Source organism: Phaseolus vulgaris, chromosome 5 (assembly GCF_051622355.1).
Source record: "Phaseolus vulgaris cultivar YP4 chromosome 5, ASM5162235v1, whole genome shotgun sequence".
Lineage (NCBI taxonomy): Eukaryota > Viridiplantae > Streptophyta > Magnoliopsida > Fabales > Fabaceae > Phaseolus > Phaseolus vulgaris.
Window position 1 is genome coordinate 26,054,400 of NC_143502.1, and position 13,349 is coordinate 26,067,748.

At 44.8% G+C, this 13,349-nt stretch overlaps 1 protein-coding gene across 1 annotated transcript; it reads right to left on the reverse strand.

The window, feature by feature from the left end:
- Positions 1-9,338: 9,338 nt before the first annotated feature.
- Positions 9,339-10,526, reverse strand: LOC150027539 (uncharacterized). Its single transcript, XM_090302901.1, has one exon. The coding sequence runs from the start codon at positions 10,524-10,526 to the stop codon at positions 9,339-9,341; it is 1,188 nt and encodes a 395-aa protein (XP_090159027.1).
- Positions 10,527-13,349: the final 2,823 nt, after the last annotated feature.

Sequence of the window (13,349 nt, forward strand, 5' to 3'; positions counted from 1 at the left end):
AGTGGTCTAAGGAAGGATATTCAAGATATTGTTGAGCTTCAAGAGTATTCATCATTGGGTTCTTTGGTTCATATTGCAATAAAGGTGGAAGCCCAACTTGCTAAGAAAAATACTTTCAAAAATGCTCCCAATGATGGTTACTACAACAATTCTTGGAAGAACAAAAAGTCTTTTTCTAAATTTCCTTCTAAAGATTCTTCTTTCAAACCAAAGGAATCTAAGTCTTCTACTTCTATGCCTAAATCACCAACTAAATCGTCTAGTAAGAAATGCTTTAAGTGTATGGGTTATGGTCAAATTGCGGCTAATTGTCCTTCTAAAAGGAATATGTTTGTGCATAATGGCATTGTCATGAGTGAGCATGATTCGGATTCACCTAGGCATTCTTCACATTCTAGAGCATCTAGTGAGAATGAGAGTGAGAGTCCACTTGAAGGAGATTTGTTAGTTGTGAGAAGACTTCTTGGACAAGTTTCACAACCTTTTGATGAAAGTCAAAGGGAAAATATTTTCCATACAAGATGTCTTATTCAAAACAACATTTGTTCCTTAATAGTGGATGTGGGTAGTTGTGCTAATGTGGCTAGTACAAGAGTAGTAGATAAACTTGGATTGCCTACTATCTCTCATACAAAGCCCTACAAATTGCAATGGCTTAGTGAAGTAGGAGAAATTATTGTGAATAAACAAGTCCTCATCCATTTCTCTATTGGAAAATACAAAGATGAGGTATTATGTGATGTTGTGCCCATGGAAGCAACACATGTTCTTTTGGGAAGGCCTTGGCAATATGATAGAAAAGTTTTTCATAATGGCTTTACCAACAAACTTTCTTTTGATTTCCATGGTCACAAGGTTACTTTGAAATCTCTCTCTCCAAGAGAAGTCCATGAGGACCAAATTCTTATGAAGAAAAAGAGGGAGAGTGAAAAAGAAAAGAGTCCTAAGCTTACGCTTCTTGTGTCTAGGCATGAGGTTCAAAGGGAGATAGTGGCTCACAATCCTATTTTCTTAGCTATCCCTAGACCTCTTAAGATAGAACCACTTGTTGATAGTCCTCATTGTTTGGATAATTTGGTAAAGGAATTTCAAGATGTGTTTCAAGATCCTCCAAACGGCCTTCCACCTTTGAGAGGGATTGAGCACCAAATTGATTTGATTCCAGGATCTTCTTTACTAAATCGTCCGGCCTATAGGACCAATCCAAGTGAAACCAAGGAAATTCGCGAACAAATTGAGGCTTTGATTGAAAAAGGTTGGGTCCAAGATAGCATGAGCCCTTGTGCTATGCCTATTATCCTTGTCCCTAAGAAAGATGGCACATGGAGGATGTGTTCGGATTGTAGGGCTATCAATAACATTACAATTAAGTATAGGCATCCCATACCTAGGCTTGATGATTTGTTGGATGAATTGCATGGTTCCAAAATTTTTACAAAGATTGATCTTAAGAGCGGCTACAATCAAATCCGTATCAAACCGGGTGATGAATGGAAGACGGCTTTTAAGACCAACTTTGGTTAATATGAGTGGTTAGTTATGCCTTTTGGTTTAACTAATGCTCCAAGTACTTTCATGCGCCTCATGCATCATGTTTTGAGACCTTTCATTGGTAAGTTTGTTGTTGTTTATTTTGATGATATCCTCATTTATAGCTTATCTTTGAAAGACCATAGGATGCATGTTAGACCTTAATTGCTTTCATTTCCTACAAGGAATCCATAGCTCCATTGTAGTCATCCTTTTTTAATTTCCTACACCAAGCCTCCGCCAACCTATTCAAAAACTCCAAGAAAAACAAGCTATGTGGATGAAGGCACCATCATTTGGTATATAGAGCTTTGGTTCTTCAAGAGCTAAGTGTCTTCTTGATGGATATCCACTAGAAGAGGATTTTATTAATGAAGGAAGAGGATTTTCACCTACACATTTGAAGTTCTTCCTTCTAGTCTTCTCACAAATTAAAAGAAGTCAAAGAGAAGATCAAGCCTAAAGATAAAGAAGTCTACAAACTCTCAAATAATAGGCTTCATATTAAATATCTCTCTTTATAGTTTCTTTTAAATTGTAAATAATATAGAATAATGTTTAGAAAGGTGCTTAGAGGGAAACATGAGACACCTCTTTTGTAAAAGCATCTTTAGGTTGAGTGAACTTAGTAAGGGGGGTGTGATCTTAGGAGTTTTTTGGGTAGCTTAGGGAATAAGCTATGTAAATGACCAGCCCTTACTCCTATAAAAGGAGGGCTTAGGTCCTTCACAATTCAGATTGGAATTTTGAAGTAGAGAGACTATACTCAAATTTAGAGAGAAATTGTGAGTTTGGAGTCTTCTTCTTCCTTTGCCTTATCTTGTGTGCAATGGTGAGCTTCAAGTGGCGGCACTCCTTCACTTATCTTGGATCAAGGCTCCAAGTGGCGTGAATTGTTCTTCCAAGTCTCAAATTCAGCAAGTTCCATTCTATAAGTGCTCCTTCTTCCTTTTCTTCAATTTTCATTCAGTAGTTCTTAATTTCTAGTGTTTACTTTCATTTCTACCGTTTGAATTTCTGTTTTCCAGCTTTGCTTCTAGTTTCTGTTCGGTGCAGTAGTTTATTATTTCAATTCTGTCCAGCTTTCAATTCTTGTTCTTGATTCCTTGTTGTTTGATTCCATTTGACAATATATGGACTTCCATATGAGCTTTGGTTGGTGCAAAGTCTTGGTGAGTTCTTGAATTAGAACATTGATCCAATTCTAAAGTAAGGTGCCATTTATGACCAGCTCAAGTTGCTCCTAAGAATGTCAAAGAATCATGTATTCTTGTTATTGCATTCACATCATGTGGTATCTAGAGTCTAGGCTTGTTTTTGCTTAAATTTTGAGTTGTATTGCACTTTACTTTCAAGAGCTCTTTAATTCAAGTTGTTTACCATTCTGTTTTAGGATTTATTTTGAGTTTGCTTGCTGTTTTCTTTTGTTACACCATGTGTTTGTGAAAAGGACTCTAGCACTCATTGTTCATATGAGTATGGCTGCTCTTTTGGAATGGCATTCTCCTTCCTAGAGCTGACCTTAAGCTTCCTTTCACTTGTGGTTATCTCTTGTTATATGTCTTTTACTTTTGTAATCATGTCAAGTTTTGTCTTAGTCATATTATTCCATAATTGTCATTACTTCTTGTAGTACTTTTATTGCTTTGATTGTTTCTTGCTTTGGTTTACTTTCTGTTTTTTGAGTTTATTGCTTGATCCTTTGTGCATTTTCATTTTTAGATTTGAGTTCATGCTTGTATCTTCATTCTATACAAGTTCCTTTACACAAATTCCATTATGTCTTTGTTAGTTCATCATACTGTTTTTCATTCCTAAATAGGCTCCTCTGTTTTCTTACAAATGTGCTACTGTTTTCAATTTACTGCAATTAATTGGCTCATAGGAAATTTGTGAAAATTTGGATTTACATTCTTCAAAGTGTTAAAAAATCATAGAGAAAAGAATTACTCAAAAATTCCAAGTACACAAAAAATGATAAATAAAATACGAACAGTGTACAATTCTGCCAAAAAAAATACGGTAATCTGGCAGCGATTTTGAAAAATTTATTTCTCTCAATTGGCTTACTGGTTTTACCTCATTCCAGTGCCATTTTTTAGTTAAGAAATTGAAGTTTCTGTGGTTAATTTTTCACATTCCAGTTCGCTTTCAATCGTTACAGTTAAATCTGTAAACATAGCACAGTTTGCATTTTAAAAAAAAAAATTCCAGTAGCTGTTTTCTGTTTTTATTTCCGTGTTGTTCATTTGATTTTTGATTTGTCTTTTTTTTTATTTCAATTTTAGTTCATAATGTTGTTTAGAAAGTGTTGTTCTGTTTATTTTGTTCAAATTGTTCTTGAACATTCCGGTTCAAATTGTTCTAACCCAACAATCGCTATCAATTCCCTCTATGATTTAAATAGACAGTGGTTCCTCTAACAACCACTATCTATACCCTCGTTAGTACCCTAATTCGAAGCCCCGAGCCTCTTACACTTTCGTTCACTGCGTTTTCTTTCTTCTTCTTCGTGCTTTCTTTTCAACTCTTTTGAACGTTCTCTTCACTCATTTCTCTTCACATAAAATCTACCCCAGATCCTATCTAAAGACAACTCAGCAACAGCAAGCACATCCAGCCTTTCATCAACCTTCAAAGGGTTTGGATTCTTCAAAGCTTGAACACACTTTATTCAACAATCTCCCCTTATTTGATGAAGACAAATCCCTGGTTGCTTGTGTTGGTTTTGATTGAATCTGAAGCAGTTCCTGCAAAAACAGCATATATACAATCCAATGCTTCCTACAGTAGCAGGTTAGATTTTCACATATTGAATGCAATCGGTTGTTTACACGAAACAATCGGTTGTTTCTATCAGCAGAAACAGTTTTGATATCAGAGATTTCAGCATTTTTAAATAGTTTTAGAGAAAGATACACAAGAACCAATCAATTTTCCCCCTATTTGTCCTCACAAATAGACTCTAACAGGTATTAAAATAGATTTAGGAAAGATTATGAAGGTCAAGGATACCTAACTCATTTCTTAGAAGGAAGAACCTCTCTTTTGGTAATGGTTTTGTGAAGATATCAGCTAACTGCAGTTTAGTCTCAACAAACTTCACTTCACAGTCCCCATTGCTTACATGATCCCTGATGAAATGATGACGTATCTCAATATGCTTAGTTCTTGAGTGTTGAATCTGATTTTTGGTAAGATTGATAGCACTTGTATTGTCACATATCAAAGGGACCTTGCTGATTTGCAATCCAAAGTCTGCAAGTTGTTGTTTGAGCCATAGAATCTGTGTACAACAGCTTCCAGCAACTATGTACTCAGCCTTAGCAGTAGAGAGAGCTACACATGCTTGCTTCTTGCTATGCCATGAGATGAGGCTTGAACCAAGAAGGTGGCAAGTGCCACTTGTGTTTTTCCTATCTAGCTTGCATCCTGCAAAATCAGAATCTGAATAACCAATTAAATGAATGGGAGAGTGAGAAGGATACCATAACCCAACAGTTGAAGTTCCTTTGAGATATTTCAGAATTCTCTTTGCAGTTTGAAGTGTGACTCCTTAGGATTTGCTTGATATCTTGCACAAAGACATACCGCAAACATAATGTCCGGTCTACTTGCTGTTAGATATAGCAAAGAGCCAATCAACCCTCTGTATTTAGTTTGATCTACCCCTTTTCCAGCAGCATCTGCATCCATGTAGCAACTTGATGGCATAGGTGTGTTTGCTTCCTTGCAACTCTCCATTTCAAATTTCTTGAGAATCTCGTTACAATACTTTGATTGGCATAGAAAGATTCCATCCTTTGTTTGCTTAACTTGCAATCCAAGAAAGAAAGACAATTCTCCCATCATAGACATTTCAAACTCACCTTTCATAGCAGCCACAAATTCTTCACACAAACTATCTTGTGTAGCACCAAAGATGATGCCATCAACATAGATTTGCACAAGGATAATTTCAGAATTTGACTTTTTGATGAAGAGAGTCTTATCAATCATTCCCCTTTCATAGCCATGAGATAGCAAGAAGTTGCTAAGCCTTTCATACCACTGCCTTGGAGCTTGCTTCAGCCCATACAAAGCCTTTTTCAGCTTGAAGACATGATTGGGATATTGATGATCTTCAAAGCCCGGTGGTTGATCCACATACATTTCCTCATTGATGTAGCCATTCAAAAAAAGCACTTTTGACATCCATTTGAAAGAGTTTAAAACCACTCATACATGCAAAAGCCAACAGCAACCTCACAACCTCCAATCTTGCAACAGGAGCAAAGGTTTCACCATAGTCAATTCCCTCCTTTTGATTGTAGCCTTTGGCAACTAGCCTTGCTTTGTTCCTTGTGATCACACCATCCTCATCCAGTTTCTTTCTGAACACCCACTTCGAACCAATGATATTCATCTCAGTTTTTTTAGGGACAAGAAACTATACCTCATTCCTTGCAAACTGATTCAGCTCTTCATGCATAGCTTCAACCCATTTTTCATCCTTGAGAGCTTCATCAATTGACTTTGGTTCAATTTGAGAGACAAAAGTAGTGTGCCTGCAGAAGTTTGAGATGGAGCTACATGTTGAGAAACCTTCCTTTATCTGTCCAATGATGTTCTCCACTAACAGATCTCTATGAATCCTCCATTCTTTGGGCAACTCACTCTGCTGCAGAATTTCAATCGGTTGTTTCGAGGAATCAACTGGTTGTTTTTTGCACAGATGTCCAGCTTCTCTAAACTGATGTTCTGCTTATCCTCTTCAGCAACGTTCTTCTAGAAAATGCTTTTGCGATCCACTTCATCAAAGACAACATAAACAGACTTTTCTACAGTCATTAGCCTATTGTTGTAGATTCTGTATGCATGACTAGTTAGAGAATAGCCTATGAAGATACCATGATAAGCTTTTTCATCAAACTTCCCTAGGTTTTCCTTTCCATTGTTGAGAACATAACAGCTGCAACCAAAAACTCTGAGGTGATTGATATTTGGCTTCCTTCCATTGAAGAGTTCATAGGGAGTCTTCTTCAGAGTATACAATGTAAAGTTTTCAACTAAAATATAACTTGAGGTTTGCTGCGTTCCAAGGGCGAGGGATGGCGCCTCCCTCCAGAGTCTCGAGCTTGTACGATCCGTTCCCCCGAGCCTCGGTTACCCTGAAAGGACCAGTCCACTTGGGGGATAGCTTGTTCTCCAGCTCGTACGGATGAGCCTTCCGCATTACCAGATCAGCAACTTGGAACTGTCGGGGCTTTACCTTGGAACTGTACTGGTGCTCCATTCTTCTCTTCACCGCCTCAACTTTGATTCTCGCCTCCTCTTTGGCTTCGTCTAGCAGATCTAAATTCACCCTCCTCACTTCGTTGAACTCTTCGGCCACAAAACTTTGGAAATGTGGCGAGCTCTCATGGATCTCCACCGGGATCATCGCATCCGATCCATACACCAGGCTAAAGGGCGTCTCCATGGTGGAGGATTGGGGCGTGGTGTGGTAAGCCCACACTCTCCTGGGCACCTCTTTCGCCCAGGTCCCCCTAGCTTTCTCGAGCCTTCTCTTCAACCCCCTAAGCAAGATTCTGTTAGCGGACTCCACCTGTCCGTTCATCTGGGGGGTGCTCGACAAACGCGAACACCTGCTTTATGCCGACCTCCGTGCACAGCTTGCCAACCTACTGGCTGGCGAACTGTGTGTCGTTGTCAGAGACAAGACGCCTTGGTACGCCAAAGCGACATACGATATTCTTCCATACGAAATGCTGCACCTTGGGAGCCGTGATCTGTGCCACTGGCTCGGCTTCAATCCACTTTGTGAAGTATTCGATGGTTACTATCAAATACTTCATCTACCTTATCGTCAATGGGAAGGGCCCCAGAATGTCGATTCCCCACGTATGAAAGGGTCACGGGCTATAGATGGACATCAACTCTTCTGGTGGCGCCTTGTGCCAATCGGCGTGCTGCTGGCACTGCTTGCATCGTTGGGCGTACCTTATGCAATCTTCCCTTATCGTCGGCCAGTAAAACCCTGCGCTTACGACCTTCGACGCTAGAGACCTCCCCCCAACATGGATCCCACAAATCTCCTCGTGGAGCTCAGCCATTAATCTCGTACATTCATCTCCACTCACGCACGTCAAGATCGGGTGTGTGAACCTGTGTCTGAACAGTGCTCCGTCCACGAGGGTGTACCTTGCGGAGTTTCTCTTTATTTTCTTGCCCTCCTCGGGCTCTAATGGGAGTATCCCATCAGCAGGTAGCGCCTATAGGGCGTCATCCACGTGTCCCCCTCCTCCAGCACACACACCTGCATAGGGTCCTTCCCTCCAGGTGAGACCGGGTAAACGCTTACGCTGGGCGCCTTAAACATGCCCTGAGTCAACGACCGATGACTCTTCGCCCTTCCTTTAGATGTGCTGATCTGGAGGACGCTCACCCTGTTATCTGCGACAAACGTTCGCGGCGTTTTGAGGGTCTTCTGTATGACCGTCCTCTGCCTTCCCCCCCCCCCTTGCCTGAGCTGGCCAGCGTGGTGAGCAGGTCAACACGGACATTCTGCTCTCTTGGGACATGTACCAGCTCGAACGTCGGGAACGCCCCCCTCAAGACTTGGACATAACCCAAGTATGCAGCCATCTGTGGGTCCTTCGCTTGGTACTCCCCGGTCACCTGACCCATAACTAACTGGGAATCGCTCTTCGCCACCAAACTCCGTGCGCCCATCTCCTTGGCCAACAGCATTCCAACTATTAGGGCCTCGTACTCCACCTGGTTATTACTCGCCTTGAAGGAAAACCTCAGGTCCTGTTCGATTAACAGCCTGTTCGGCCCCTCCAAGATTACGCTGACTCCACTTCCCTACTGATTCGAGGACCCATCCACCGAGAGTACCCACTTGAAACTAACCTCCTCCTCCTGTTGTGCACTCCCTGGCAAAAGCTCCGCCACGAAGTCCGCGTAGACTTGTCCCTTTATTGGTCCTCGGGGCTCATACTGGACATCGAACTTTGACAGCTCCACCGCCTAGCGAACCATCCTCCCTGCCACGTCTGGCTTTTGCAGCACTTTTCGGATAGGGAGGTCCGTCATCACCACCACCGTGAAGCTTTGGAAGTAGTGACGGAGCCTCCTGGCCGAGAACACCATGGCCAGTGCTGCCTTCTCTAAAGTTTGATACCTCGCTTCTAGCCCTTGCAGGACCTTGCTCACGAAGTACATCAACTTCTGCATCTGATCCTGCTCCTGAACAAGTACTGAATTGATCGCCCGCTCGGTCACTGCGAAATACAACCAGAAGGGCACGCCCGTTTGCGGCTTACACAGCACGAGAGGAGCGACCAGGTACTCCTTAAGCTTGAGGAATGTCACCTCACACTCTTCCGTCCACATGAACCGACTGTTTCTTTTTAGACATTGGAAGTTGGGGTGCCCCTTATCTCCTCCAGCGGATACGAATCTGGACAGGGCCGCCATCCGCCCTGTCAGCTGTTGTACCTCTTTCCCCGAGGCGGGGCTCCTCATGGCAAGGATCGTCGCACACTTGTCTGGGTTCGCCTCTATCCCACGCTCGGTGAGCAGGAACCCTTAGAATTTACCCGCCTCGACCCCGAATACACACTTTTCGGGGTTCAGCTTCAAACGATACTTGGCTATGGTGGCGAACAGCTCTTCCAAATCAGCTATGTGCTGTCCTCTTTCCTGGGAGGTCACCACCATATCGTCCACATAGGTCTGCACGTTTCTTCCGAACATAGGTGCTAGAACCTTGTCCATCAACCTATGATAGGTGGCGCTTGCGTTTTTCAGGCCGAACGACATCACTGTGTAGTAGTAACAGAATGTTTGGTCATGAACGCTGTTTTGCACTCGTCACGGGGGTGCATCTTAATCTGGTTGTACCCAGAGAACGCGTCCAAAAAGCTACGCATATTGCAGCCCAATGCGCTATCTACCAACGCGTTGATGCTTGGCAATGGGTACGAGTCCTTTAGGCACGTCTTGTTGAGGTCAGTGAAGTCCACGCACATCCTCCACTTCCCGTTAGCCAACCACTCGGGATACTGAATCTCCCGGATGTGGCCGGCGTTTAACAACTTCTTCGTCTCTTCCTGCACGACCAGTCGCCTTTCTTCGTTGAACTTCCTTCTTCTATGGCGCACTGGTTGGACCTTAGGGTCCATGGTGAGACGGTGGCATAGAAAGTCCGGGTCGATGCCTGGCATATCCGAGGCGGACCACGCGAAGGCGTCCAGGTGGTGCGATATTACTTCCACCACCTGGTTCTGTTCCTCTTGGTCTAATGATCTGCCCAGCCTGAACGTCTTACCACTTATCTGTTTTTCCACCACATTCTCGGTCGGCTCAGGCCGCCTCTCTCGAGCGTTCTCTGCGTGATCTGTGCAAGATACGCTTATGCGGTCCTCCTCCATGGGTATTGCCTCAGCAGGCATCTCCTCCATGGGTGGGCACTCCACCGCCATGAATATGCCCCTCTTCGTCTTAAGGCTATTCTCATAGCACTTCTTTACTTCTTTCTTATCGAATTTGATCACGATCACCTTTCCACTGAGATCGAGCAACTTCAACTTCATGTAGTGGGTGGACGACACCCCTCTCAGCCGATTCAAGGCTGGCCTTCCCAGCAAGATGTTGTACGACGAGTCGGCGTTCACAACCATGCTTTCGGTACGAGACGTGGTGCCATCTGTGAAAGTAGTCCTCAGCTCCAGATAGCCACGCACTTCCACTTGATCTCTGGCAAAACCATACAAACATCCCGTGTATGGCCTCAGCTGATCAGGAGACAACTGCAACTTTTTAAACGTAGACCAGAACATCACGTCCGCCGAGCTGCCCTGGTCTACCAGCACTCGGTGTACTTTCCTTCCCGCAGTTATGACCGAAACCACCACGGGGTCATGTGGGACGACATCACGTAGATCCTCCTTCGTAAATGTCAAATCGACGTTAAGCGTGTCGTCCTCCACCTGCTCTGCTACAAACATTACCGAGCGTACGTACCTCTTGCGCTAGAAGGCAGTGCACCCTCCACCCTAGAATCCACCAGAGATGGTGTGGATTTCCCCGTGGATGGGCATCTCGTGAGCCTGATCCTCCGCTGATGCTGTCAAGGCCTCGTTTCCTGATGACCCCTCCAGGTAGTCATTTAGGAAACCGCTCTTTACGAGCTCATCCAACTGATGGCCCAACGCTAAGCAGCTATTGATCGGATGTCCGAACGCCTGATGGAACTCGCACCACGCATCCTTGTTCGGTCCCAATACCTTATCCGTCTTCACCGGCATCTTCAACCTATCTGCTATGTTGGGCACAACGATCAGGTCTTTCAGCTCCACGACGAAGTTGTGCCTTAGTAGCTTATTCCTCCCTGGGCGCCTCTTGGCCTGGGGCTTTTCGGCCTCGTAAGGCTGCTTCCTTCCCCGAGGCTTCTTACCCGTCGTGGCCTCATGCACCCTTATGGGTTGCGCTCGCGGCCTCATGCACCCTTATGGGTTACGCTCACGGCGGCGCACGAGGGCGCGCCAGGACCATGCACGCGCGCTTTTCGACTACCTCTCCTTCTGTTGCGATGTGCGTCAACGCACAACGCCTGATTTTAGCGAAAGACTTGGGGCAACATCTAATGAGCGATTCGCTGAACGGTCCAGGGCAAATTCCCTTCTTAAATGCATGTACTATCATCGAATCTTCAGTGGTGTCGACCCTCACCACTTGTGCCCCAAAGCGATTAACAAATTCTTTCAAAGTTTCCCCCTGATACTGCTTCACATCGAAAAGATCATACGAAACGAGCGGGGGTGCGCAGTTCGCCATGTATTGTTCCCTGAACAGTTGCGAAAGCTGCGCAAACAAAGTCACGTGGTCGTCTAGGAGACTGATGAACCAGTCCATCGCCACCCCCACCAGCGTGCTCAAAAACAGCTTACATCTCACGGCGTCAGAACCGCCGACCAGCATCATCTGCGTGTGAAACGCAGTGAGGTGCGCCTCTGGATCTTCCATTCTAGTGAACGTAGCTTTCGGCCCTACGAACGTGGGTGGTATTACCGCCTCCATGATTTCCTGCGAGAAGGGCATGGGGAACTCTCTGGGAGGCGTGAAGACTTCTCAATCCTCCGTTTCACGACTTCCAAACTGGTTGCGCAACCCACGACGTAACTTTTCGTTAGTGCGGTGCAGCTCTTCGTTTCTAGCCTGCGAAGTCGCAAGATCTTGCTGGATGCGCTCTTGCTCCACCCTCGACGCCGCCATTGCCTCTTGAAGGCCCTGCATCACCCCCATCACCTGCTGTAGGGTCAAAGCCTCATTCCCAGCACGCGCGGTAGCACTTTGCCTGGTATTCCTCATTCTTGGATGTTTCTTGGACTGTCTTTGTAAATCTTGGAGCTTTCTATCATGAACCTTTCAAGAATCTTGAAAGACCTTCAAGAACTTCCACAACTATCGTTGGATCTTCTACTTCCTACGGTAGGACAAATGTTTTAGATCAGGCCCCACGGTGTGAGCGCCAAATGTTCCTGTCGCTTGGACTTGGACACCTTCGCACGTCTCTACGAGCTTCACTTTACGAACGCCTTTGCTTCTATTCCAACATTGTTCTTCCTCCGCTGCTAACACCTGAAACAGAGAGACAAATGGGCGCCCTCGTAGCCGTTTGCGCTCCGACGCTCAAGTCAGCTATGGCAGAAAACATCGTAACACTTCCCGTCGCAGAACACCACCAGCTCAGTGCTCAGAGAAGTGCGTAACTGAATCATAACTAAATTCTTTCTCACTTAGTTCACTTGTGCGTAAAATGTGAAAAGCGTACCTTCATATGTTTATTGTAAAACCTTATATACCTTCCCCGTGTTTTTGTACACGTGTCAACCTGATACTTGCGTATTCTTAGGGGCGCTCCTTAGCAACACTGTTCCCAGTCTTAGGGCCTTCTCAGTGTGTAAGGTTGCCTCGCCGAAGTGCAACTCGCGTGGGGATGACTACTTGGGTGCCAACTCGTGTGCCAAATCTCCTAGTCATTTGCCCTGGGAGCCCCTCACCTTCCTCACGTGCCATGCATGCAAATAACCCTCTGGGATGTGACCTTCTCACGGGTCATCTCTGTCCCAGTGGCTTTCCAGCGGTGGTGCGTATTGTCGCGTTCCTACACCTCATGCACGAATCCCTCGTGAGTTGGGTCTCAACCTACTGGAACTGGGGTTGTGGCTTGGAAACCACCTTTCTTTATCTATCATCACTATCTGGGTGCCGAGGCCCGAGGCCTCCACGCCCCACCGTGCCGCCTCCTCCACGGTCATTGCTACACGTGGGTATCAAGAGGGGACACCCTTCTAGCATAGGCGCATTCATGGTGCTAAACCTGGGCGACACCCGAGGTCGGTCAACGCCCGAGGCCGTGGACCTTAACGAAACTCCCTCTCTTGCTTCGCAGTACCTCTGGTGGATTCCTCGCTCTGGGTCCCACCATGTTGACTTTGGTCAACACTCGAGGACCATTCGGTACAGTCTCACAAGCTATAGAACCAGCAAATGACCCAACCACAAATGTTATATAAGAAACTATTACTAGAACACAAATTAGCTATAGAATCCACCACCTAAAAGCATTAAAAAACATAGCAGGGGAAGTAGATTCCACTTGTGGAACTACAAGAGCTATACCATTAGTTCTGCCTCTCCTCAACTTACCAAGCCCTCCTCCCTTACCTACACCAGAAAAAGGCCTTAATACTATATACTTCATTTGGTCTACAGAGCAAGGTACCCCCTAAAGCCAAGAACAAGTCCTTAATCTGAAATGTAACCAG